Here is a 27,652-nt window from a genome sequence, read left to right as displayed (position 1 = left end):
CTTTGAGCGTAAAATTTGAACCCAGAAAGGTATGGCTACCGGCAAAACAGGCACCGCAACATTAAAAGGCCCCTACGACACCTCACCTTACCGTGTTTGATCAACAATATGCCGTGATTTCAGTTCAAAAATCAAGGTACGTTACGAACTGTGGTGGATTTTATCTAGGCAAGCGCTGATGTTTCAGATCCATTTTGCCCGTTGGCCATACCTTATGTTTGCTGTGCACCACACGCTTGTTGCGAAACATTTTTTGAAAAGCCAGCAACATTTGAAACGGCCTTGCCGCCCCCCAAAAACCCCAAAACTGAACATGAATGAACGTGTCGCGGAAAAGGAAACAACAGACAACGGAAAGAAAATTGGTGTCGCAAAATTCTGAAAGTCTGAATTCGGAAAAGTCCGTTGAAGTGGCCCACAAAATTATTCATTGATATAAAACAAAAAATCTAAAATATTTTCAACATACCTTTGATACAGTAGCTCAACCGTTGTTTGGGGCTCCACCACGCACACGTTTAGAATCGGTGTATCGGAACGGGGAACGGTCTCCAACGCGAGTGAGTACACATACACACACATAACACTCAACGGCGCTCGCTGCAGCGATACATACATACACACGGTTGTGATTTGGCGCGGACCTGTGTGCGTGTGCGATGAATGTGAAGCCTACAACAAAATAAAAGAAATCAGTGTGTGCAGAGTAGGAGCGGAAGAAGCTGAAAACATAATACAAAATAAAAATACAAAACACACAGAAAACACAGTGAACGTGAAACATCGAATACTGCAATTTCCTCAAGTTCTTAACTGAAATAAAACTAAACTAAAGTCTCTTTCGGTTGTTTCCCATATTTCGTTTCGTGTGTGTTTGCGCGAGTGTGCGTGTGTTTGTGAAACCAGAAAGGGGAACAGCAACAAAAGCAAAGCAAAAGAAGAAGAAAGAACCAGCAAGAAAGAAAGAAAAAAATGTGCGGCAGCAGCTCCACGAAGAAGCCAAAGCAGATGATGTAAACTTTGTTGTAACCGAAACTTGGCCAGAGCTAAAGAGAGAGAGAGAAAGAGAGAAACGAACTCTAGAAAATAACACTCGAACAGATTTTTCTACTTCCCCCCACCTACAACTACGACACCTCCATCGTTATTTATCTTGGTGTGTGTGAGTGTGCAAGAGAGCTTTCTACAATGCCGGAAACGGAGCACGAGAGCTGCAGCAAAGAGTGGCTGCAGTCCCAGCTGCGCTCCCTGGATGCCAAGGAGCTGATCCTGCTGGACTGCCGCGGCTCCCACGAGTACAGTGAATCGCATATCCGTGGCGCCGTCAACCTGTGCATCCCGAGCATCGTGTTGCGGCGCCTTGCCACCGGCAAGATAGATCTGGCCTCCACCATCAAGTCGCCGGACCTTAAGGATCGCATACAGACGGGCTACAAGCTCAGCCTTTTCATCCTGTACAACGGCGAGGGCGTGGCCGGGCAGCAGGATGTGGCCGCAGCCGGAATAGGTGCCAACGATTCGATCATCAATATCTTGCACCGCCGCCTTAAGCAGGACGGATGTCGCGTGGTGGCACTGCAAGGTGAGTCCCCAATCCAACCCCCCCGCCCTGCTCCCAGCTCCCATTAATCATCCACAGACATTCCATTCCTAGAAGCATTATTTATTTATATTTCCCTCCGCCTCCTCCCACCACCACCCTGGCACTGCCTTTCCCATAAATAAACATTTTCGTGGATCTATTTATTAGTATACGAGTATTCCGCGTATTTCCCTCCTCTCTCTCTTTTTTTGTGTTTTTTGCGGAAAGGAACGTCCCTTCTGATCCGGGGGAAACAGAGAGAAATTCTATAAATGCTGAAAGATGTAATTAGCATTGCACTCCTCTCGCGGAGGGGCAGGGGAATGCTGTTGATAAGCCACAGATTAGAACCCCATATCAAAATATGCACACCGCAGATCATGACTTTTTATTATACACATATTGCCCCGTCGGCGTCTGGGGATTTAAATAGATTTCACCTTCTTGAACTTGTTTTTGGTGTGACACCGCCGCCGCCGACTCGTTTTGATTGATGGAACCCCATTATATAAGAGCACAAATTTATGAATATTTATAGCCGCATATAGGAAATGTCCATCCATATATCAAAGTGATAATATTAATTTTTGCAAGAAGTTTTCCTTATATTTTCCTTATCGGAAATCCGCAAACCATGTTGAAATTTGCAATAATTTCATTCCAGCAGCTCCCTTATCCAATGCCGAATTATGCAGAAATGTATTTATAATTATAATATATTGCTGCTGCGGCTGCTCCTTCAGCTTCTTCATATCAATTAAATAATATTTAAATTGAGGAACAGATTAGGGAAGTCGTAAATAATGACACAAAGCAAAGCAAAACAAAGAGCTTTTCCCACTATTGTTGGACTAGGTTTCGGTCTCTGTCTGTGTGTCTGTGCATTGTTCTCATAGATATCTGGCTCTGTCATTCATTCATTCAGAAAAATGTCACTGGGTCTGGAGAGACTCGACTCTCGTGATTCAAAGCCATACATATACAGACAAAGAATCAGATACATACATATGTATGTATGTCTGTAGATACCCTATATATGTTATGTATATAATTATCTGACTCGACTGACGGACTGGTGTGGCTTCATTTTTATTTTTATCACTTCAATTTCCGTTCTCCCACAAGCAGCCACAATTGGGGGACTTTATATGTGTGTTTGTACCCCCTGGGGCTGTAGCCCCCATATCCAAAAGCTGCTTAGATCCGGCGTACGCACGTTCGTCTGCTACGTCTGCTCCGTCTGCTCTTTTCTGTCCCATTCAGAGCGTCGACATCTCTGCTAATATCGCAAATTGACAATAGGGCATACATCCCATCCTCCATCCCATTCCCCCTCTGCCATTGTTAGTCGATTTCATTTGATGAAAACAGAACTGGAAAGGCCGACAAATTAGCATAACATAAATCCACACACTACCAGGCGAACAAATCGATGACGTCAAGAACACAGAAAAATGGTACAGGACTGTCCATCCATCCGTAAAGAGTATAAATCTACCTGTGGCACACACGCACACAGGTAATTAGGCGAATTGTCTCCCGGAAAAATATTGTTTTACGACTGGGCAATACCATGGAAAACACACACACCCGATGAGCCGAAACAAAAACCCAAACCGATCCTCTTGACATTTGCCCAAAAAGGAAAGCGAACAAAAGAAACGAGAGTGGCAGAGCGTGAAAATCCAGTGTCACCTTTTAAAGGATTCTTTTCGTTGAAGTGTTCTTAATGATTGTCGAAATAGTAAATGAATTTTCAGCGCTTTGGCCTGTTGAATGGAATGGGGGGGATCTGTGTCTATTCCAACATTTATGACATTCATTTTCCACAAATGCAATAAAAGCAATTTCACAATTTGCCAACTGAAACGAAGAATATATAAATATGTATATGTATGTATGTATGTATGTACCAGTATATGGTTTCCCATATTCGATACTGTTTGCTGGGTTTATCTTATCGTTGGGTTCATGGTTTCCGAAGAGTAGGCTGGAGTGCAGAGCTCGAAATGTTTTATGGCATGCAAATGCATAAAAAAACAGCTGGGCTGTGGCATAGATGGAGGAAAAATTGTGACACATATCCCAAGTGGGGGACATCTATCTTTAAGTATTGGATATGTGCTGAAATGCGTTCAGAATTGTGCCAGGAAGTACAGAGTAGAGCGGAACAGGGGCTTTGACGGAAAATAACAGCGGAAGCTTGGGGGAGTGGCAAATTAATAATACTCTTAGTTAGAATGTTTGCAAATGGGTCAAAATAAATGAAAATAAATCATTTTAAAGTTAAAACTGTGGCATACGCTCTACGGTCCTTCAACCTCATTTAACCATCTGTTTTATCCTCTAATGCTTCACTCTCTCTCTCTCTCTCTCCCATTTTCCATTTTATGTTCAAGTAAAATTTCCCCCTTTAAAAACCAAACTGTAATCGGCTTAGCGGAGTGGGTGTTGGGAGCAAAGTTCGCGGAACACTGTGGTCCCAATCCTTGTTGTACTCATCAACTTTTTTGCCCCACCCCACCCAGTGGGAGGGAACTCTATGCCGCTAATTAACCTTGAAATTCAATCAAGTCCAGGCAATTATGGGTCTCTTTGTGGCCAGTCCCTGGGATGCTGTTACGACCAGATTCCGGTTCCAGGACCATGTCCAGGACCAGGACGATGAAAACATTATCAAGTCGATGCGAGCGAGGGGGAGGGGGTTTAAAATGCATAATGCATGTCGCGCGCGTTGGTTGGTCCAGCATCCAGCTGATGTTGAATTCACTTTAATTAAATGCCACTTTGTATGCATTTCTCGGAATTAAAACAATTAAGATGGGGCCAACTAGGGCAACCCAGCCATGCATATAGGAAAGTCAGCTATATACTACACAGATAAATATGTACACATATGATACATATGGTGGAGCATTATGTATGCCATAAACTAAGCATTTCCGTTGACAGAATTTAATTCAATTAGATTTAGCAGAGTTTCAAACCAAGCCCATTCCATTCCACTGATCATGCGCTCGCTCGCTCTCTTTTTTTGTTTCTTTTGTGGAGAGTGGAGAAGAAGGGAGTCAATGAACGATGCAGTTACGAGAGAGTGTCTGTCTGGCTGCGTTTTTCTCTCTCCCTCTCTTTCTCGCTGTCTTCTCTCTTTCGTGTTTTTTATGGACAGAGGCGGATACAAAGCTCCACGTTGATCGCTGGACCGACCGACCGACCGTCTTCTTGCGGCGACCCTTTTATAGAAATTGAACTCGAGCTGGAGCCGCTGTTGCTGCGCCTGCGCCATAAAAAACAACTTCAACTCGACTCGAGCGGAGCTCTGGCCACTGCATTTCCACGCATTGCATTGCAATGGCAGTGCGGCATTTCATGGCTTTTCCCCCAGCAGGCTTTTCTCTCCTCTACATATTTGAGTGTCCACATGGGAGAGTTGTTTGCCTCATTTGCTGTTTTTAACGAATTTGTTGAACAAGTTTTTGTTTTTGTATATGTTTTTTAGTTTGTTTTTTGGGCCTAAGCAATTTTCACAATGTTTTCTTCCACTGCGAGAGGGAAAATCGTCGAGTCGCAAACACGTGGCACATCTCCCATCTCCCAAACAGCACACAACCAAGGCCACAACCGACCGAATCGACCGAATCTCTCATTACGATTTCATGATAATTCATCACAAAAGGCAGTGGGCTCCCCTCCTCCCTCCGCCAGACCACAATGCTGAGATGCTGATGGCTGCCGCTGCTTTGCTGCCTCATTGAGGGGCAGAGACTACTCTGCCAACTGGTCTGCCTTCACCGACAGGCAACACAGAAAAACAACACCAAGAAATACTCTGAGAGAGAAACAGTTGGCCCGAGATATTGCCCCACCAAGCACCCACCTACGTGCCAAAAGTCGTTGGGCTCCAAATTTGTTCAACTCAGATATTCGTTGCACAGTGGGCAGAAGCGGTACAATAAGTGGAAACATCGAAACGTAGCTTTTGTGCCAATCCAGCTCCCACCTGTCCCACTGTGGCCACATTTGCTTTTGTTGTTTTTGTCGTAGGCCCACGGTGAGAGACAGTTGGACATCTCTCTCCCTCGATGGTGTTGGCGTCAGCATCTTATAAAGTAATCAGAGTGAACGAGATAGCGACAGGGTAGGGGTAGCCACAGAGGAAGGAAGAACAACAAACAACAGGGCGTTGGACAACAGTTAGAAGAGCTGCGTAGCAGAGGGGAGGGGTGGTCTGATCACAGCGGCCTACGGCCAAAATTTTGCTGTTGCTGCTGCTGCTGCAGCAGTCAGACGATTTGGGTCAAAGTTTGTGTGGGCTTTAATTAAGCAGGCGTTAAGTGGCCGCCGCAACGACAACCGACCGACGGCGACTAACTAACGGTGAGACCCACATCTAAGCTCATTTGGCATCGATTCCGATTCTGCGAATGGAGCGAAGCCGGTGCTGGTGCTGGTGCTGGTGCTGGTGCCGGTTGCCGATGCAGAGGCTGTGCAAATATTTGCAGCAGCAATAACAACAAAGTGACTTCCGGTCAGATTATGTGTGCGGGCGGGCACTCCGCTGTGCTGTGTCTGCGTCACCCTTTCCCATTCCCCACCGTTTGCCGTTTCTCGACTGCATACCTCAGCGTCCAAAGAGCGGAAGTTTCCAGGGCGCGCATTTAACACATAAACACCAACAGTGGAGGACTCCATACATATGTGTTGTCCGCGGGGGTCGCACATTTGATACCCTAGCAGATTGATCGCCCTTAATGACTGCTGCATCCGATCTTGGAGACTTGTGCAGTGTGCATGGTGTCTGAAGAAATCAACGGTGAATTGAAAATGGCAGACAGAGAAAGAGAAACAGTGGCGGGACGAGTACCCTTCATTCACTTCACTTCGTTTCTTCTGCCGACTGCCGCATGCCGCCTGCCTTTTTGCCATGTCGGACGGACGCGTAAATTGTTGTATTCTTGGAATTAGCAAACAGCAGCGCAGCGGCAGCAACAACAAAAACAACAATGCCAATCGTTTTGTCTGCCTTTGTCGCGTCGCAAAAAGGAAGAGCAACATGACGAACGAATGTTGAGAGAGGGTGGAGTGGAGGAGGGGGAATCGAAATGAAATGGAGCTAAAAGTTGTAGTCCGTTGGGAAGTGTAGAAGGGCCTTGGGGGACTGCTGCTGTGCGCTTGCATGCATAAATCTACAGTAATGGCAATAACAACACGAACACGAGCAACAGGAAGAGCAAGAAGAGCAAACAGGCATAAGCAACAAAAAAAAAGTGGAAGAGGAGGATAAGGAGAAGCAACAACAACATGAACGCATTTCATCAAAGTGCAAATTAGCAACAGATTCCAAAACGGAGAACGAGCCACGGAACAGAAGTTTACCCGTTGAAGATGTGGCATGGAGCAGGGAGCAGGAGGGGCAAAGATGAGCACAACGCAGCAGCAGCAGAATGAAAGAATGGATGGAATGGAGGATTGTGGTTTTGCCGACTTTATGTGTGGTTCGTGTCTGTGCTTATGCAATGGAGCAGGGCAAGGCAGACCCAGCAGAGGGCTGGGCTGGGCAGGGGTGTAGGGCAAATGGTTTGGCATGCGAACAGGAAGGGTATACGGGCAGCAAGAGTACCTTGGGGGTAGCTTTTATTTTATGTGAAGGAATTTTATTTTAAAATGTGAAAAGTCAACCAGTTGAGCGTTGGTTGAGCGGAGGTATAAAATTAAAGCAATTCTAGTGCAAATAAACTTTTTATACGAGCATGTATGGCCATTACCTTTGAACGTTTCACTGAAACAGCAAAGGAGAGAGCATGGAGAGCATTGCCAAGTCGTTGCGAATTTAAAGAGGTATTTATACTCACTCTACGCTGATTCCCTGTCTTCCTTCGCCTTCGCATATCAATATTGCAAGCAGAGTGTGTGTGTGTGTGTGCGTGCCATCTCCTTTTCTCTCACTCCTTGACCCCTTTCACAAGTTTGCACTGCATCTCTCCCCCCTCCTTGCACACTCAAATGGCATTGCTTTTTCGCCCCCCTCTTAATAGTTGGCTCCTTCGGCATATTCTTCTTCCTTTACTTCTTCGAAGACTACTGCCTCTGGTCTTTCTTCGTCTTCGCCTCTTTGACCGCCAGCGGGGGGTGCCCTGTGTCAACGAGGGGCATCAGAATCATCAGCCTGCCTGGGGTGTCTCTTGTTAGAGAGCAGCACAATACTGTCTCCACCGCCCCTCTCCTTCCGCAGGCAGTGTGCATTTTTAATGCTATTCCAACAACAACAAAACATAAGAGAGCGAGGGATGGAGCAGCTTGCAGCTTTGGACTTTTGCTTAGTTTTAGATTAAAATCTTTTCTCTTTGCACTGGAATTGAAATATTGTAAATGATTGGTAATTTTTCAAATCTCCTCATTCCGACATGAATTTGAGATTTTCATTTCCTCATGTGCAATATTTATGAAATGTTTGGACCTCTCTGCTTCAAGTCAATTCCATCTGCTCCATCCGCTCCATTATCTCCACCTCCTCTCCTCTGTTTCCCCTCTGCGCTTTCGCATTTCAAGTCCAAATGAAATTCAAGGCACGTTGCTCAATGGCGTCGTCGCATTTCGCGGAGTAGTAGTCGAATGCTACCGTATAAACGTTCCTGTTGCTCCCTTCCTTTGTCATTGGACTGCCCAGCGGGGGTCGCCTATGTTGGGTAGCGGGACAGTGTCTCCTCCACTTGGTTTGGACTGTCATTGGGAATGAGAATGGAACTGGGACTGAGGACTGGGACCTGGGAGTTGGACCAAAGTGCGTTTTACGTATTATTATGCAAAAGTGGCTCTGTCCAAGGATCCACGTCCCCCTGCTGTGGATGTTCCAGCAGAAAATCAATAAAAATGTACAGTGGATGGTTCTACAATATTTCGATGAGCAGAACATCTCCTGGGAAGAGTAATCTCCTACAGTTACCATAAATGTATCCCCCACACCACGAACACAACTCCAACTCGATAGAGCTTTCATTTGTGAGTGTGTGTGTGTGTATCTCTCTTTTTCTGTGAGCTCTTTCACTTAATCGGCTGTCGCTTGCACTTGTTGCATGCCCCAGGGGTTGAGGGAATAACCGAGATAATCCATCTGCACTTACGAACAGCAGCAGCAGCGGCAACAACAGGAAGCTGCACATTAAACTTGACCCCATTTGCAAAGCTTCGCCCCAAAAAGCCGCAAAACATACAGACACACAATCAGACACAGGACCAATCCAAAAATTACAAAGCTCGCCCACGCACACACACCCCTACACTCACAGACACACACATATAGACACTTCAATTATCCGGGATTTGATTTCGTTTCGTTTCGTGTGCATCTCTGGGGCTCTGGGCACACTGTATATTCCATTTGAAATATTTACTGTCTCTTCCCATCTGTGCGGCGTTGCCGAATTTCATTTACAACAAAATATAATTAATTAATAATGCGGCATGGCATCCAGAGTAGCAGCAGCGCAATACAAAAAGGGATCTAGAATCGGGACTGGGACTGGGACTGGGACTTGGTTCCTGGGATTGGGTCGCCCGTCCTGGGGTAATGCTGCCAAAGCTGCGGCTTCCTTGCTATTTATAGCACAGAGCTCTCCCCAAGGGCAGACTTTTGCGACGGGAAAGGCAGCAGCGGAGCGAGTGGCATGGAGTCAGATGGTGGGGATGGCGGTAGGCAGGGGCCGTCTTTTGGGGCGTGCCTAGACCAAAATTAGGTTCTTGCTTATTTACATTTTGATTGATTGGCTTACGCAATTTGACATTTTGGCCAAAACCCACGAATGGATGCCAAAGGTAAGCCCAGCCTCCGCCACACAGACCTCCCTCCGTGGCAGAACCATTAGTGGGGCCATTAAAGACGGGTGTCCCCTCATTTTAGGGGGTTACACGTTTATTTCGAGTTCAATTGAGTTGACAAAACGACGGAGGGAATGGGGGATAACTAGGTACACATGTACCGAGTACACGCGAGGCCGGTGCCTCTGGGGACAAACAATTGAAGGATCTCCTCAAACCATCTGAAAACCCCACAAATTTGGTCTACTGCTGGGCCTACACAAACAGTTTTTGAGCAAAGTTTAATGGCTGAAAAGCTCATCAAATATCAACAAAAGCTTGCCAAAACAATTTCGAAGGGTGAAGAGATGTTTTCAGGGGGAGTTTTGTGGCATAACTTGAGTGTCGAGTGGAGTTTTTCTCACTTTGTGGGTGCTGCCTGCTACCCTACGCTGGTATTCATTCAGCTTTCTTTCAACAGCAATCATTTGCCTGCCCCACCTTGCCGCAGAATGCCGCTTCCCACATGATATGAGCAGCTCATGACGGCCATTAGCTTGTACAACGATGTAGAACGGCATCGGCGGCAGTGGTGGCCTCCTAACTAGCTTATTTAACTATCCATTCAGGCCGCATCAACAGCTCCACAGAGCATTACTGCATACTGCATATTGAGTGTGTGAGTGTCCAACTGATTAACTGAAGAACTGGTGCGCTGACTAACCTGCCTTCATCCCACTCTCCTGTTGCTATTGCAATGCGGAAGTGCCAACAACAATGACTACATGAATGGCTACAAGAGACGCACAACTACAAAAAGGGAGTAGAGAAATGAAGAATATCGAAGATGTAAATACACTTTACAGCGCTTTTAGTAGCAAAATGTTTAGATTTTTAACTAGACTTAAAGTTGTGGAGAGATTTTGAATTTATTTGAAGTTTATATGTACATATGTACATATTTTATTGGCTTCCAAATGCTTCTCTTTCTGCTTTACTATCTTCAAAAGGGTATTCAAAAAAAGTCAATTATGTGCTGGTCCGTTCACTGGCTATTTAACTTTTCTCTCTTTCTCTCTCTCTTCCTCTCCCACGCTCTCGCGCTTTCCATCACCGAGCGTACTCTCCCTTTCCCCACCATCCTCTTGAATTGCAGCAAATTGAGTCGAAAAAAGAAGGCAAATTAAATTGAATGCATGAATGAAAATGGAATGAAAATGGGGCCTTTAACTACTTGTGGGGGTCGGTCTCGCATTCGCTCATTTGTCATGCAAATTCCATGTTTTTGTTGTTGCTGCTGGTGGAGGTTGGCTGCTGTTGTTATTTTTCGTACTAATAGTTGCGTGCAATGTGGCCACTAGGTTCGTCTTTCTCCCCCCACACGTTTTGCCTTATTTTTGCCATCTCTTTTGGGTATTTCTTTCTTCATTATGGCTCCCTGGGTTTCCCATTCATAAAAACACATTTTTGGCTTGGCTTGGCCTGGCAAGCGCAGAGGCGGTGTGGCGGCTTATGTAAAAGGAAAAACTCTTTCACTTTTTCCACCATCCATACAAGCTGCTGTAGTGTGTGTGTGGGCGGGGGATTATGCCGAAGACGGGGCGGGGACATCAGGTGCAGCAGCAGCACAAAAAAAGCTATGTGTGCGGTGGTTCTTGTCATTGCTAAAACGATTTTCTGCACTGCCTTTACTCCTTGCGGATACTCTTTCGGAGGAAACTAGTATCTTGGAGTTGAGTTAAATATGTATATTTAAAGTGTATCCAAAGATTCGATCTCGAAGCTACCTTTCCATTCAATCTTGTTTTTATTTCCACTTCACTCGAATATTTTTGCCTGTGGGCGAGGCACACATTTATTTAGAATTTTATGTTATTTCTGTTGTTGCTGCAAGTGCCCTCTGTCCCTCTTTCCCTCTCTCTCTCTCTCTCTGTTGAATACATTTTAAGCTGCGTTCATTTTTGGCTTTATTGCCGTGGGCGGGGGATTTCCAGAAGCAGGTGTGGGGGCAGCATCAGCATCAGAGGCAGCAGCCTCCTCTTCTCAGTAGTGCCAGAAGCTGCGACTTGGGCATTACGTCAGGTGGCCAAAGGTACAGTGGCGCACATGGCCAACTAATGGTGTTAAATATCTTGAATAAAGGATTCTCAATATTGTAATCCTTTGGCTGTTGAGTTTCTCGCACCCTATTACGTGTCTATCCATCAAATTTACAGTCGAAACTTTTTGATTGATCATCTTTGAACTTTCATCATTTCCATAACTCTCCATAGGCTCCTCCTCTCCGTCCGCCTGCTGCTTTGTTTCATCAACTTTGAATGTGTGATATTTGCACAAATGTCAGTTCTTATATGCAAACGCCGTGAACCCTACCGCCCCTGGGTGCTGTCCATGGCCCAAGGGCATTTCAAGTGCAGCTCTAAAGTAAACTTGGATGTCTGACATTTAACCAGCGAGTCTACACCCCGCCCCGTCCTCCTCTTCACATCAATCAATCATGTTGTTATCAATCAACTTCCGTTGCCCCCGCCCCCACCTGGGCACGAGAGTAGTTAAAATGTCAACTTTGTGTGGGTTTTATTCCGAAACGAACGACCGAGAAGTTGATTAAGAAATTACTTGAAGGAAAATGCAATGCAAAGGAAAACTTTTCCTGCGACTGCAGACGGAAGTGGCGACGTCCATTAATAATTTATCCTCCCTCCCCCACACCACCAAAGGCTTTTCATTGCACTTTTGTTTATGCCTGAGGAGGGGTGGGGGAAAATGCTGGAAAATGTGTGCTCCAAAAATAAGCAAAAGCAGAGGCATAAAAAATACACGCACTGCTGCGAGTTCGTTTTTGGAGCGGGATGGCGAAGACAAATGTAAACAAAATTGGGGCCATGTTGCTGTCGGTTGATGGCGGCGGTGGGTGGGGTTTGGTATGCATATGGCTAATGGATATGGGACCCCAGAATATTTCTCTGTGTGTTGTACGTATATTTATGACTCTTTTTTACCCCCCCAACCGTTTCAGTTTTAGTTTCAGTTCCAGTTCGAGACCCGGGAATTGTGTCTGTGTACGGACGGACGGACGGACGGGCAACGACTCCGACGACTACTGACTGACTCATTGACAAATAGCATTGAACTGCAGGCGGACGTTGTCGTCGTTGCCGTTTGCCGGTATGGTCTGGTTTTTCATTCATGAGGCAGAGGCAGCAGCAGCAGAACGCCCCATTCCGGACACCCCATTTGCTCCCTCCCATATATACAAATACATATAGATATATGTACATATGTATATTTGTATATATATTTATAGTATCTGTATCTGGCATTGTGTAACGCACGGCTGAATGCATTTGCCAGCACAGACCCATCAACAGTGAACACATTTGCTGCCCCCTGCCCTGCCACACATTGCGTATGCGTAATATTGATTTCCACAACTTTTTGAGAGCCCCACAAACACATTCCCTCCCTTTTTGTATACTTTTCGAAATCCCTATGACAAACAAAATTTCAAAACTTCAACAAAAAAGAAAAACTAAGCTGAAAAGTCCCCAAACACACACAGAGAAAGGGGGAAAATGCCACGTGGGGAATGTGGATGGGAATTTTTGGGGCTGCTGGTTGGCGAGTGATTAAAAAGGCATTATTGGACTTTGGGCAAAGATTCGGAAAATGTGATCAAATGTGTAAAGCACATGTAGCTGGAATATATCATAAAAACACGGGGATTGAGACGAGAAAAGCGTATGAAAGTTTTACATTCATATGGAAAATGATGACAATTAATGGATAAACCAAACTCATTAGGAGTTAAATATTGCAGGAAAGCCGAAAAATATCACACAAGTCTTGTAGAATAAAAACAATAGAAATCGAAGAGAAAAGTAAAAGAAAATATGAAAACAAATCAGACAAATCAAAAGTTTCTGAAAGATGTAAACACAAGTTACTGCTCGATTTCCTTTTACGTTCATTCCATGATAATATCATGTAATATCAAAAATAAATTAATAAATCACAGGCTTTCAGGCTTCATCGATTTTAGCATTGCAACAGCCCATGGGCCATGGCTCTTGATTCGCTCCATGGAGAACTTTTTCTGAATCTGTTTAAACAAATCTATAAATTTAGAAATGGAATTGTGGAAATGTGGAAATGTGTTCAATGGTTGATTGCTTTGTGTCATGTGTTTAGCTTCATGCATGTGTTGTGTTGCGTTTTTGCTTTCTGTTTGGGGGCTTCCGGTTTCGGTTTCTGTTTCTGTTGCTGCTTTTGTTGTGTTTTTTCCACGAAATCCATCAATGGGTGCCTAAACGGACGTACGTGTACGTGTACGTGTACGTGTCGTTGTGTGTCGTGGGGTTACGGGTGGGTTCTGTTTTTGGAGGTTTTGGATTCCCTACATCTGTTTGATAGCTCTGTGTGTGCGTGTGGGCGTGTCATGTGTATTCCACTTAAGGAATCTGCGTCATCTAAGCCACAAAACAAAACAAAACAAAACAAACACAAAACGCCCACAGAATGGGACAAACCATATAAGGGTTCTTCTTAACCCTCTACCCCCCCTCCACACTCTCAACGCATCTCTGAACCACTTGGCTAACTGTTTTTATGCGGCAAAATAGAGAAAAGGTTGAGAGCAAAAAAAAACCAACGCCTACGTCATATCCGTTGGTTTCCGTTGGCCAGCAAAAAGGGGTATACTGGGTGTGGGGGTGGTGTGGGGGCCTGAACTGTGGTACCTGTGAATGAATAGAGCTTTCTGTTGGTGTGTGCGCGGGTGTGTCTGTGTGTTTGCTTGTGTATCTGTGTATCTGTATAACCCAACGAGAAGTGAGCCAAAAGTTATTTAACTCACGTTTTTCCTTTGCTCTTTTTGTTGTTGATAAACGAAACGATGCGAAAAGAGTGCGAGGGGGAGTTGGAGATAAGAGTCCACGGGTGAAAAGTAAAACAACAAAAAGAGTATCTATACTATATAATTAAAAACAAACAAATAAATGAATGCCCGTGGCAGCAGCAGCAGCAGCAGAAAAAACAATGAATGAGACGCGGCACAAAATCGTTCAACGACGAAACTGCGGTGAAAAAAGTATCTTTATTTATTTTTCACTTTACTTATACCCTTTCCGAGGTGGGTGATCATAAATGTTAGACAGAGCAAGGAACGAAAGGAATTTTTCGAACAAATTAAGAGTTTATATAAGGAGCTCCTGGATTTTAATGTAACTCGGGAGAAGGCATTGGAACAAATTGGAACAACAATTTTTACAGATTTTCTGATCATTTTTTCTTTGCATATTCTTTGGGCTATTTCATGCGCGTTTAAATATGTTGGAAACAAATATTTTTCTGGAATTTACCTGGCAAATCTCTGGCTTAAACTTTTGTTTTTCGTTGGATCCGTTCTGAAAGAGAAAACTCTTTGTTATAGCAAAAAAATAAACCAACAAAAATGTCATTAAATATACATTTTCTCTCAAGAGTATCCACAACTTCGGCCTCTTCCCAAAGAGCTCCAACTCTCTTATTTTTTATTCATAATAATTATCAACAATAGCTACAACAAATTGGTGACATTGTGGGCGAGGCTGGGAGGGATGAGCTGAGGCTTTTTGTGGGTGGGTGTATTGTTTGCATTGCTCCGCTCAGAGATGTGTGTGTGTGTGTCTCTGTGTGCCTGGGAGATGCCAAAATCCGGTTTTCAAAACAAATATGAAATATGTACAGATCTCCATTCCAAAACCCCTTTTCGGTTTACGCTTTGTTGAGCTTTTTTCAAGTTTACAAGTTTGTTTTTAGTTGTTATTTTTTTCCAAACGTTTTGAAGGTCGTTTTGCACTGTGTGTTTTTCTGTGGTTTTGTTTCGCTCATTTTGCTCGATGTGTGTGTGTGTGTGCGATGTGAACTCATCAATGAAACAATCCCCAAACACACAAAAGCCACTCACAAAGTGTGACAAAAATACAACAAAAAAAAACTATAAAGATATAGAGATACATACACAAAACGTATACACGACTGATATATAGTATCTCTGTTTATATGCCATATGAGGGCATAAACGTGGAATGGAGTGAAGAGGGTACGGGTTTGGGTTCGGGTGCGCGTACACATACGAAATGATTGCCATATGGGTATCTACATATATGATAGTATGATGATTGTTTGGGTTTTACAGTGGGGAAAGTTTCCTATAGAGCGGTAGAGCAAAAATGTACAAAAAGTAAAAGACAGGGGGGTTACGGCTTCGATTTGGGCAATGCTTATAGGGATAGGGGTGGATCTACATAGAGGAGTCTTTTGTTAGAGTATCTTCATATTTTCTTACGAGATCTTTAATGTATTAATATCAGATTTCCGTACTAAAAACGTTTCAGACTTCAAAGGGATGCTTTACAGCTTAACAGATCCAGAGAAAACCCTTCCGTTTAAAGTAAAATTTTATGTTTTACAACAATTTTGATTGTAATTACTTTTATCAAAGTCAAGGGAACGCAGATAGCAGAGGAAATTGTGAGGACAAGTGTCAATCAAGGATATTAATTAACTTTTTCAAGGCATTTATCAAAAGGTTTTCAGTGCCAAGGCCAATCCAAAGTCCGTGCAACATTCCATCCTGTGCCAGCCGCCTCTCCGCTCGGTTATCCCATCCATCCGCAATATGATGAAGGAACCTTTCGGGCCGGAGGGGGAACCTGCAGCAGAGTTGTTTGAGCAGGAAATTGCTATCAAATGCAGTTTGTGCCTGTCAGAGGCCGAGTGGATTGATATACCCATGGCCATGGCCATACCACGCCCCGCCCCCGGCCCCCGGCCCTTGCTCTCTCCCACCCTCTATCAAGTTCCCTTTTATGCCTTGCATGTCGTGCCGTATCTTGAGCTATTTTTAAAAAGTCTTGCAGTTGCAGCTGCAGTGGCAAGTGCGTATACCACCCGTTGCACGGCTTGATAACTGATGAAAATTTGTTGAAATTTCCATTTGCCTTGTGCCTGACTGACTGCCTGCCTGCCTGCCTTCCTCCACAAATTGCGTTGATGTTTGTTGTGAGTTCGCATTTAATATGCAGCAAGTAGAAAATTGTAAACTTCCGGTTTCTATTATGCTCGGATGACGATTCCCAGACCAAATAGACGGCAGGCAGTCAGGCAGGCAGCAACATTTCCGTTTGATATGGCCATAGTCGTCGCACTTCCGTTTGCAATTGCAGAGACAGAGAAAAGAGACACGAAGAAGCAAACTCCTCCTACTCCTCCCTACTTGCCCCCTTTCTTCTGGTTTGTCTCTTATTTTTTTATGAATGGATTCGCTTGCAAGAATTTCACGCATACTTGAGCGGGGGGCAGCCAAGCGGCGGGCGGGTTAATAGCTGCAACATGTAGGTGGTGTTGCCTTACCAAAGACCAAAAACGCGCTACACTTGGCCAAGCATAACGAACGTCGCAACGGCGGATGGGGAGCAGGCGGAGGAGTAGGCATTCCAGAGAAGGCCTCTCATATGACAAAAACGAGACGAACCAAAAGAGGAATGCCCCAAGCACATTCTAAAGTTTCCTCAACCATTTCTCAAACTCAAATCTCTCTCTTACAGATGGCTTTTCCAGTTTTCGCTTAGCATTTCCGGAATGGTGCGAGGATGACAGCCAGTCGCACAATAAAGAGATGGAATCTAGTCGCAATGTCCAGACCGATCAGTTAATGGGTCTCAGGTGAGTTCAACTGCAGGATTAGGTTTAGCCAGAATGCATTTTAATCCGCTCGATCCTTACCCCTTAGATCCCTACGCATTTCCACACCGCATTCCGATTCCGCCTGCAGCAGTTCGGCCGAGTCATCGGACTGTGAGAGCACCAGCCATCATCATCATCATCATCATCATCATAGCTATAATGAGGCGCCCGTGGAGATAATAAAAGGACTACTCTTCCTCGGCAATGCCGCACACAGCGGCGACTCGAAGGCATTGCAAAAGTACAACATTAAGGTGAGTCTCCCCATAGCACAGGAATTATTGGAAGATTCTTTATATGCTTTGTGCTTTCAGTATGTGTTGAATGTGACACCGGATTTGCCAAATGAATTCGAGAAATCGGGCATCAAGTATCTGCAAATACCGATTACCGATCACTACTCACAGGATTTGGCCATGCATTTCCCAGATGCCATACATTTTATAGGTAAGCCAATCGATCATTAGCATTCCATGCAACCAGATATAATCTCTCTCTTTCTTGACACAGAGGAAGCGCGCTCTGCGAACTCAGCGGTGCTGGTCCACTGCCTGGCTGGTGTTTCGCGCTCGGTGACCGTGACGCTCGCCTACTTGATGCACACGCGGGGCCTCAGCCTCAACGACGCCTTCATGATGGTGCGCGACAGGAAGCCGGATGTGTCGCCCAACTTCCACTTCATGCAGCAGCTGGAGTCCTTCGAGAGTCAGCTGCGGCTGAGTCCCGGCGATGGCCAGGCCATGGACGAGGGCGGCTGCAGCATGATGGGCGGCATGGAGGCACCCATCAGCAGCTCTGTCTCGAATTCGGTCCTAATGGCCAACAATCCCAGTGTGGTTGCCTCACGTTGCGGCGGTCGCGGCTCCAAATTCTCGTGCAACTGCATTGCCCCCGACTGCAAGTGCATGCAGACGGGCGGATTTATGGCCGCCCATTTGGCCAAGGCCACTGGGGTGTCGCCGGACTCGGGCATTGAGTTTGATCGCTGGACACCATCCTCGGACACGGGTCTCAAATGAGGCCAGCTGCTGGGTGGGAAGAGTTTTGTGCTGCCGCCAAGTCAGGAGAGTCTCTTAGCCGGAGGAGGCGGAGTAGGAGCAGTTGCCACATCGCCACCGCCGTGCTGCATTTACCTGTCGGCCAGCAATCCCGACAACATGTCACCAGCCAGCACCACCAGTTCATCCACATCGACCACAACCACAGCCGAGGCGGTGTCTGTGGTGGAGGTGGTGCAGCGGGAGGAGCTTCAGCTGGAAATGGCCGACGAGGAGCAGCTAGAGGATGCAGAAGAAGCGCCCGATGGGAATGCCTTCTAAATGGCCAGAGATAAAGCTTTTCCTACACTCACAAATACACACACACATACATATGAGCAGCGTATATAATAGGGGTACTCCTGCAAGTGCCGAACGCAACTTGGGGCAATACGAAAAATAAACGAAGAATATTTTCCACTTTCTTTGACATTTGGTTTGTGCAACCACAAGTGCAGGAATACCCATAATATGTTAAGAATTAATATTAATATTACAGTAATAAATAAATAATAAATCTAATGCTTGGTACATTTCTAAGGTCTAAATGCAGAAATTATTTCGCAAAACGAAACAAACAAAATCCAATGTTATCCACACACACAAACCACACAACAACAAGGAAAGTAACGAAAATATATAAAATATATTTATATATATATTTAGAGTATATACACCCCCCATTGTACATGTTTGTATTTAACTGCTAAGCCAAGTCAAGAGAATATATATATGCATACCGTTATGTACGTTAAAAGTAAAAAAAAAAAAAAAAAAACAGCAAATGGAAAACACACACAAGTCAAATATTGAATGGTGTTTTTTCGGTGTTGTTATTTTATTTGTAATTTTTAAATTTACTAAAAACAAAACACAAAGAAACTCGAACATCGTTTATATAAATTTAAAACTGTTATATACAATGGAAGCCCCCATAAGCCACGCCCTCTAATATATAGATAATACATACCAGATACATAGATCTATCACTATTGTAACACTATTGAATGCCAAGTCATATGTAAGTTTAAAGTATAAACTAAAATCCCGAATATCGAAGAGAATTTTTAAAATTGAAGCAAAACAAAAACCAACTAAAACAATGAAAAACAACAAATAAAATACAAACAAACAATTTGCACTACACAAAAAGAAAACCCTTAAAGAAGAGATAAATCCCCCACCCCCAATAAATTGCCAAGGGTCTGCAAGGGGCTGCAAAGGATGCAGAAAAGGACAAGGTAAATCCTTCATATTATAGATTCTAAGACAAAGAATATTCTAAACGAAAAAATATGAAATGTTATAGTTGGAAAACAGCGAATAGAAAAGATAATGAATGGTTTGTTATACATAAATATATATAAAGGTTAATTATATATACAGATATAGTGGTAGGTCGGGCTGTTTTCCCCTAGACAGGCAATGTTGGTACAAAATTTTATCAGGTGACGTTTAAAAAAATAATAAATAACAAAAATAAATGGAAAACTATATAAAAAAAAGGAATCCAGACATTTTTCGAAAAAAAGGCTGTGCGCAATATAAATAAAATATATATGAAATAGAGAAAAATCAGAGATGACAAAAACAGAATTATAACAAGAAGAAAAAACATGGCCAAAAACAAAGAAATGGTTGGTTAGAGGTTCTAGCTAAAGGCTCGACTGATTTGATAATGGATTTGAACAGGTTGCAGATGGTAAGGGTAAGTGCTGCAGAGACTGGAATTTTCTAAATTGAAAGCTCAGGAAATAGGTCCAATGTCGGCGAATGGGTTGTTACAAAATGTTAAAAGTATACATGGGAATGAATTTGAATACAGTTTATAAGAGACGCAAAAATTCCAGCACAAGTCGAGTTCTCAAGCCCCAGCCCAAAGAACACATTCCGATTTCCACTTGGAAATTTGTATATCGCAAAAACAGTCTGAACATCAGGGGAACCTCCCACTGATCTAAGTACAGGAAAGTAATGTGGAAATGTTGCAGGTTTTGTTGAGGCAGCTAAATACGGATCGAAGTTCCTGTTGAAGGGTAGGATGATACATCTATGGATGCTTGGCTGAGCTGGAGAAATTCTAGTTCCACCATCCACATTTTTTTTTTGGCAGCGGAAAACCCTACGATTTTGAATGAGCTTTCCCAGCTGCACACAAACAAAAAACAAACAAAAACCCCTCGTGAAAAACGGAAAATATGATAAATATATTAAGCATTAAAAACAAGATTTAAATGCCAATTTGACGTTGAATGCCTCAGTCAGTTTAGCAAATAAAAGTAAAAACAAAGTCCACAACTTATTAAATATTTAAATGGCATTGAAAAACGTTTGTTTTAAGAGCCCCCAGCCCCAAAAGAGCGCACGAAGGGAATATTTGTGTGTGTTTTGCCACATTAATAATCAATAAATAATTAATAAAAAAAGGAAAAAATAAATATTTAATGTTTGCTGATTCATGTGACAAATTCGAAAAATAACAAAAAAATATTACAACTTTTTACAACATTGGAAACGAAACATTTGTGCTGCCAGGCAGCTAAATTGTGTGGCTCCTCCACCCCCCCACACCCAAGGGGCGTGTTTGTTCGGATTTTTTTGGTGTTTTTGTTGTTGTTGTTAAGATACAAGAATTTTACACATATTGAACATCTCTGAGTGTTGAAGTTTTTCCATCAATATTTAGCACCGAAAATAATAAGAATTTTAAGCGAGAGAGTGCCAACAAAAGAAAAACAAAACAAAAACTAAACTAGATATAATAATTAACGACAAACAAAACGAAAAATTGTACCTTGAGAATGTCCAAGAAATACTATAAGAAATGCCGGAAAACCTAAACGATACATAGCCGAACAATAAGAGAAAGAGATCGAGAGAGAGCGAAGAGTCCTCCCCCCAAAAAAGGATAGATATTTCTATATTCTATAGATACATACATACAAACATTAGTTGTGTTTTGCACATTTTTGTAAACTTTACAACACGATAAAAAAAAAACAAAACCGAAAACAAAAACCGATAGATTCCAAAATAAATGAAATCGCGCAAAGTTATATATTATCGAAATATATATAAATATACATATTTACAGGATACATAATTAATAAACCCGTTTTTAAAACCCGTACAAATATCACACGTGTTTGATTAGTAGTTTAGTTTTTATTTGCATTAGTAAACATTTATTTCAACACTTTTATGTTAATGGAACAGAACACGTGAGTAAATTAGTTCTAAAACATTGAAACATAAAACCAAATTTCTGGATGTTAAATGGAGTTAACACTGTACTGTGCAGGGTACTAAAAAAACCAGAGATACCATAAAAATTGTGTGCCAATTAAAGGTTAATAAAATATTACCAATTTGAAAGTTTTTTTTAGCTACAAGATTATAGTTTTCTATAGAAATAAATTCACAAATTTAAATTATTCGAATTAATTTGATCAGAGCGGGATGTCTGCCGTGGTTAATATCCAATTGATGGAGCTTAAAGTTTAACAAATCTAAAAGCTAGTCAGCAACACAGTTTTTCAAATACAGTTCCTAAAAGAAATTCTCGCACACACAAAAAGTAATACCCTTTAAGTACAAATTGAGTGATAGATACATTTTCCATTAGGTTGAGATACTTTTCAGCTTAAATACTATCTAGTTTTTCAGCTATTGAGACGAGACACAAGGAACACTTGGCAATATTAAAAATATTGCGCGATCTGAAACAATAAATGCTACACAGAAAACAACAACGACGATGACAATTGACTAAATTATTGTCTTTCCTTTTTGTTATCCAAGGATCATGTCTTGTGTCTTTACAGACCCTTGTTGAAGTAGACACGCTTGGGCACATTTCCATCGGTTCTCTTCTTCATATCCTCATAGAGTTCCGGCTCGAAGGTGCGCATGGTAGAGGTGTCCAACGAGCATTGCTGCGGGAAGAATGCACAGGCTGAGGGCACCATGAAGCAGAGGCTAAAAGGAAAGATATGATGGATAAAATGTGCCACAAATAAGGCTTTAGAGAACCACATACAAGCATCCAACCATGAGGGTTTGGAATGGAGCATTTATCCATTTGATGCGCCTGTAGGCGGGCAGTTTCTCCAAACGTTCCATGATCAGTGGCAGTACGAGCATGCCCGGTGCTGCCATGGCAATCCGAGATATGACCACCTCGCTAATACCCTTGATGGCAGCCAGACGACTTTGGCCCACAATCTCACCGTCCGTGTTCTTCACCTCCACACCGTTGAGTATCTCGTTCTGTCGCATCAGCGGAATGTTGACACAATTGGCCGCGGCCACAGCAGCAAATGGCACAAATCTCTGGAATAATGGAGTGGCCTTCCTCGACCAGTAGTTCTTGCATCCGATGGCAGCAATCAAGGCCGATGTTGTGGCCGACACATAGGCCACGCCCAGCTGCGTGACACTGGTGGGCGAATTGGCATTGCGATTTGTATAGTTGACGACCGCATTGAAGGACTGATTGATAAACTGCCAGAGCACCACAGCCGGCACAGTGCGGTAGAAGGCCAACATTCCGCCAGTGATTAGCATGCCGCCGGGCACCTGAACAAAAGAGAGACACAAGATGCTACATAATCGACAGCGTGCTAGAAAATTGCTCAACTGTTACACATTCATTTCCTTCTCCTTTGCTTTTCTTTCTTTCTTTTTTCTTGGCAATTCATTCATCGCGTCAGTAGACAACACATCACGAGACTTGCCTGAAAACTCATGCGACCGCAAAAGTTCTGCAGCTCCCCGGAATCGGGATGGAAGGCCGAGCTATACAACTTCATGTTGTAATGCACATCCTCCGCTTTGCCTGGCACCAGGGACTGTCCCCCGTGGCGATACTTTTCAATCATTTCTTTGGCCTCCAGCAGGCGCTCACTGGGCTGGATCACTGTACGGGGATCTGTCATCCAGGCATAGTACTTGAAGCGTCCAGCGAAGGTCGTGAGATCGTACAGCGGTTTGTCCACATCGATAAGGGCTTTGGAGTGGTTTTTAGTACACGTTAAAAGATTATCTTCCATTTATTGCTTAACTTACTTAATTCCTGAGCCATTTCGGGGCGGCAATTAACGTGTTGGGGGCGTAATTAACGAGTTCGAGTCTCTTTGCGAGTGGCTTACGTAAGCTCGTTTTATATGCCGGTTTTTTTCCCCCACTTCTGTGTGCCTCGGTTTTGTTGCTGTTTTTCAATTGCGCTTTGACTGTGCCGTGGGCCTGTGTGTACTCAGGGTTGGGGCTGTTGCTATCAACTGAATGGGAGGGTTTCCGCCTGTCTCTACACCAGGTGCGTGCTCTCTGCCAGCTGTTCTTTTCACTTTTTCTGCTGTCTAATGCGGTTCAATGTTGTTTGATTTTTTTTTGGCATTGATCCAATTGCAAATTTTTCGTGCTCGTGTTGCGTCTGCGGGTGCGAGTGTGTGCCTGTTCACAGCGAATATGCAACCATTTGATGCGGATTGTTGCTAACAATTTAAACCAATCAAGAATCAAGCACGGAATTTACTAATTCAATTGCTTTTCAAGAGCAATTCCAACAACAAAACAAAATATTCAAATTGTTTACAGCGCGAAGAAGAAGAACTATCGATAGTTTTGCCATTCACACACACAGCTAACGAGTACTTATCGACATTCTGTGTGGCGCCGCAAAAACAGATTTTTTGCCATTATTGTTATTGTTGCGTCCCGTTCTTTTCACTTTCGTTGCGTGTTTTGGTCCAGTCCAGTTGTTTGTTGCTAATTTATGTTTAAATAGAGCATTAGCTGGCATTGTGCAACATGCTGCAATGATGCTGTGGACAAACGGCAGCAGCAACAGATAATAAAAGACGCCCCACAGCTCCCCGGGAGTGTGTGAGAGAGTGAGCGAGAGGGCAGGAGGCTGAGCCAGCTGAGTGTGAGTGTGCGAAACCGGAAAAGTAGCAACTGCTGGCTACCAAGTGAAGGACACGCACACGTACGCGGATGCGAATGCAGAGGCGAATGCGGACATTGCCCTGAAGCCACAACACCACAATCAAAAATGCGTCTGTTGCAGCTGTTGCTGCCGTTGTCGCTGCTCTGCGGTGCCATCTCCTGCGCCAATATCCTGGCCGTGCTGCCCAGCGTGTGGAAGTCGCACTATCTCTTTGGACGAAGACTGCTGCAGGAGCTGGTGGCCAGTCCACGGAATCATTCGGTCACCCTCATCAGTCCTCATGCCGTGGAGGCGGGTGGCATGGATGGAGATGTGGAGCTGCCCAACATCAGGGAAATACGCATTGAGGGGCTCAAGGAGAACTGGGTGGGCATGGGCATGAGCTTTGAGCCGGAACAGATGCGTGCACAGAGCGTGATGGAGCGTTTTACGCGGCTCATCTATGCGGGCACCACAAATGTGGATTTGCTGCTGTCGGATCAGCAGGTGCGAAAGCTGATGACCAGCGGCGAGAAGTTTGATCTTTTGATTGTTGATTTGTTTCTAAGCGATGCCCTCTTGGGGTGAGTAGAAGCAGCAGACCACACAAGACTCTTGATTAATGATCTCTCATTGCAGCCTGGCCTACTACTATGGCATACCCACCGTTGCAATCAGTCCCACCGGTGCCAATTCCTGGCTAAACAACATGTTCGGCAACCCACAGTCATCGTCGCTGGATCCGAGCAACTTTCTGCCCTTCACCGAGCGCATGAGCACCCAACAGCGCATCGTCAATAGCCTCATGAGCACCTTTGAGCGTCTAACCTACAAGTAAGAGTCATTCTATGCCTAGATAAGACCCGCACTAATTCCTGGCTCCTCTCCGCAGCTTCTTTCATTTGATCTCCCAGCAGACGGTTTACTCGAAGCACTTTGAGCTGCTCGTGCAGGAGCTGCCGCAATACCGGGATCTAACAAAGAATCTCAGTTTGGCGCTGATCAACTCTCATCCCGGCTTGAGCTATCCGCGAGCCTATCTGCCCAATATGCTGGAGGTGGGTGGCTTGCACTTGACGCAACACAAGGAGCAACTCCAATTGCCAAACGTAAGCTAGGAAACTGTGCACTGAATTCATTTTGCCTAATCTCTTGCTCGGTTTCCTTTCAGCATTTGCTTTCCTTTATGGAGGCTGCGGCGGGTGGTGTCATCTACATGAGTCTGGGCGCCGATGTGCAGACAGCAAAGCTGCCCAGCGAAAAGTTGGCCTTATTTATGGATGTTTTTGGTCACCTCAAGGAGTTTCATTTCGTGCTCAAGTGGGAGAATGAGGATTTTGTATCGAATCTGGAGCTGCCGGAGAATGTGATGATTGCCAATTGGTGGCCACAGCAGGCCATATTGTCGCACTCTCCGGTGAAGCTGTTCATCAGCAGCTGCGGCCAGTTGAGCGTTTGGGAATCCATAATGGGGGACACGCCCATTCTGGCCATACCCATACTGGCCGAACAGGAGGTGATGGCCAAGCGTTTGCAGCTGCATGGAGTCTCGCTGACGGTGAACTACGATGCCATAGCCTATGATTCCCTGCTGCATGGCATTCGGCAACTAACGCTGAACACCAGCTACACGGAGAGCTTGGTCCAACTAAAGAAACGTCTAATGGGAGGTGGCTCTCCTTCCGCTCTGGCCGTGGGACAAATTGAACTCATTCTGGACTCGGGTGGCGCGGATTTCCTCAAGTCCCATGCAAATACTCTGAACTACTGGCGATTGGAGGGCCTGGATGTGCTCGTGATCATTACCATTGGCTTTGTTGGCATTCTGACGGTGCCATTTCTGGTTATTTCGTGCATTCTACGCAAATCCTACTACAGCGAGACGTGCCAGCAGCCGACCCATCGTTCCACACTCAAAGTTGTGGGCAGGGTTCATAGCTATGGCGAGCCAGGAACTTTCTCAACAGCCACATCCACCGAGCCACTGAGACGCACGCGCTCGGCACAATCCCTATCCGCACGCTCCAGCTCTTCGAGCTTCAGCTCCGAAGCAACAGCGTCGACCACACCGTTGGACATGACACCACCGCCACCGGTGGCTCAACTGCTGGGGCATGTGCCTTCGCCATTGCAGCTGTATGTTAATCAACAGCAACACCAGCAGCAGCGACCGCAGCGACAGATATACTCAAACAAAGCATCACAAGAGGAGAACACAGAACGAAGGTTTTCATAGCAGAACAACTCACAACGCAAACTTCAGATATCTTAAACAATGCATATTAGTCAACCGTTTAGGGTTAGTTGTTAATGTGTTGTTGTTATTGTTAATATTCGTGTGGAGTTTGGTTTATTTTTAAACGTCTAAGTTGTAAATAGTTTTAAAAATACTTTTTTGTGCGAGTTAGAGCCCCAAAAAACATATTTGTGTATATTTTATTTGTATTTCTTACACAAAACTGATTTTATGCTTATGATATTATAAACCCTATTTGTCACAATACCTTCTCCCTCCTCCCATTAAAACTTCGATTTGAAGACTGAGCAATATTTACATTACATAATTTATGTAAAACCTTTTGATGACAAAACAAACGCTGAACAAGATGTATTCACAATTTGCAGTTAAACTGCAAAAAAAAAAGCAGCTCAAGTTGTATACTACTAAATATTGGATGAACAAATATGTCTAAATGTCTTAAAACAGAATTAGTCTCTGAGCTTAAATGGGTCCTTTTTTTGATGGCAAATTTATGCTTGCAGCAGAATTTTTAGAACACTTTTAGTACATTTACTAATTTTAGACTTATTGTTTTTGGTTAGTTGCTTTGGCATACGTAAAATTAAGAAGAGCAAAATAAATTGTTGAATAAAATATGAGATAATCGCAGTTTGTGCGAAACGTTTTACTTTCAGGGATGGGTAAAAACAAAAACCAGAAGGGACGTGTGAGACGCTTTTTGCACGTCACGACTTTTCCACCCGGTACTCAGTAAGATATGGTAAACTTATACGGATAATGTGTGGCTGTGGGAATTTTTAGCCCCTTGTATGGAATTTTTTTTTAAATTAAAAAATTTAAATTACAGCTTTAACTTGTAATTTCTGTTTTAAAGATGTTTTAATGAAAAACGCAAGCACTTATAAAAGAAGAGATGGCCTCGTCCAGGGTATATAATGCATCGACATTTCCCCTCAAAACCGCATGGATCTCTGGCTTAAGTGTGATATAAAATTAATGCATTTAATGCACATCTCTATTTAAACAGTTCTTCAGATTCGAAAGAAATAAAACTAAAATATTTTAATGGCATTCTAATCTAGATGGAGGCAGCGAGCAAGTGGGAGAGAGAGAACGAGAAAGAACAGTTAACGTTAATTATGGTTTCAAATGGAGGCAGGGGCAAGGGGGCGTGTCTAATTAGTTGACTTTGCTGCGGCTAATGTCGGCCCGCTTTGATGTGCATGGCGGCGTGTGCACTTCATTTAAGCCGAGTGCGGCTCAAGTGTCTCTGAGGATGTGCCGCGGATGCAGGCAGGCAGGCAGTTAGGCAGTCAGGAGGCAAAAGGATGCCATGCCACGAC

At 43.9% G+C, this 27,652-nt stretch overlaps 3 protein-coding genes across 4 annotated transcripts; 2 read left to right on the top strand and 1 right to left on the bottom strand.

Moving 5' to 3' along the window:
* The first annotated feature begins 305 nt into the window (after positions 1-305).
* On the top strand, positions 306-19,008 carry LOC117892933 (dual specificity protein phosphatase Mpk3). Its single transcript, XM_034799251.1, has 5 exons — positions 306-1,582; positions 16,966-17,083; positions 17,151-17,358; positions 17,419-17,551; positions 17,615-19,008. Exons 1-5 carry the CDS (start codon positions 1,189-1,191, stop codon positions 18,121-18,123), a joined length of 1,362 nt encoding a protein of 453 aa, XP_034655142.1. The 5' UTR covers positions 306-1,188; the 3' UTR covers positions 18,124-19,008.
* Positions 7,495-26,617, top strand: LOC117892932 (UDP-glucuronosyltransferase). 2 transcript variants are annotated; one of them, XM_034799249.1, is made up of 5 exons: positions 7,495-7,508; positions 24,073-24,651; positions 24,707-24,901; positions 24,960-25,176; positions 25,239-26,617. In XM_034799249.1, the coding sequence occupies exons 2-5, from the start codon at positions 24,194-24,196 to the stop codon at positions 26,301-26,303; spliced, it is 1,935 nt and encodes a 644-aa protein (XP_034655140.1). In that variant the 5' UTR covers positions 7,495-7,508; positions 24,073-24,193; the 3' UTR covers positions 26,304-26,617. The 2 variants fall into 2 exon arrangements, with proteins under 2 accessions (XP_034655140.1, XP_034655139.1); XM_034799248.1 differs by lacking the exon at positions 7,495-7,508 and having other exon boundaries at positions 23,856-24,651.
* Positions 20,251-23,669, bottom strand: LOC117892934 (sideroflexin-2). Its single transcript, XM_034799252.1, has 4 exons — positions 23,209-23,669; positions 22,878-23,149; positions 22,181-22,719; positions 20,251-22,119 (listed from the first exon to the last, which is right to left on the bottom strand). Exons 1-4 carry the CDS (start codon positions 23,222-23,224, stop codon positions 21,960-21,962), a joined length of 987 nt encoding a protein of 328 aa, XP_034655143.1. The 5' UTR covers positions 23,225-23,669; the 3' UTR covers positions 20,251-21,959.
* Positions 26,618-27,652: the final 1,035 nt, after the last annotated feature.

This window comes from Drosophila subobscura, chromosome J (assembly GCF_008121235.1).
Source record: "Drosophila subobscura isolate 14011-0131.10 chromosome J, UCBerk_Dsub_1.0, whole genome shotgun sequence".
Lineage (NCBI taxonomy): Eukaryota > Metazoa > Arthropoda > Insecta > Diptera > Drosophilidae > Drosophila > Drosophila subobscura.
Note: the sequence above shows the minus strand (reverse complement) of the source record. Positions and strands in the feature narration are given on the sequence as shown.

Excerpts from the sequence above, each read along its gene's own strand:
- LOC117892933 (XM_034799251.1), top strand. The coding sequence starts at position 1,189 with ATGCCGGAAACGGAGCACGAGAGCTGCAGCAAAGAGTGGCTGCAGTCC. Across the intron at positions 1,583-16,965 it reads TCGCGTGGTGGCACTGCAAG|ATGGCTTTTCCAGTTTTCGC; the intron begins GTGAGTCCCCAA and ends TCTCTCTTACAG. Across the intron at positions 17,359-17,418 it reads TGCAAAAGTACAACATTAAG|TATGTGTTGAATGTGACACC; the intron begins GTGAGTCTCCCC and ends TTGTGCTTTCAG.
- LOC117892932 (XM_034799249.1), top strand. The coding sequence starts at position 24,194 with ATGCGTCTGTTGCAGCTGTTGCTGCCGTTGTCGCTGCTCTGCGGTGCC. Across the intron at positions 24,902-24,959 it reads TTTGAGCGTCTAACCTACAA|CTTCTTTCATTTGATCTCCC; the intron begins GTAAGAGTCATT and ends TCCTCTCCGCAG. Across the intron at positions 25,177-25,238 it reads AGCAACTCCAATTGCCAAAC|CATTTGCTTTCCTTTATGGA; the intron begins GTAAGCTAGGAA and ends GTTTCCTTTCAG.
- LOC117892934 (XM_034799252.1), bottom strand. Across the intron at positions 22,720-22,877 it reads GCGGTCGCATGAGTTTTCAG|GTGCCCGGCGGCATGCTAAT; the intron begins GCAAGTCTCGTG and ends TCTTTTGTTCAG. Across the intron at positions 22,120-22,180 it reads ACCCTCATGGTTGGATGCTT|CCTCTGCTTCATGGTGCCCT; the intron begins GTATGTGGTTCT and ends CTTTCCTTTTAG.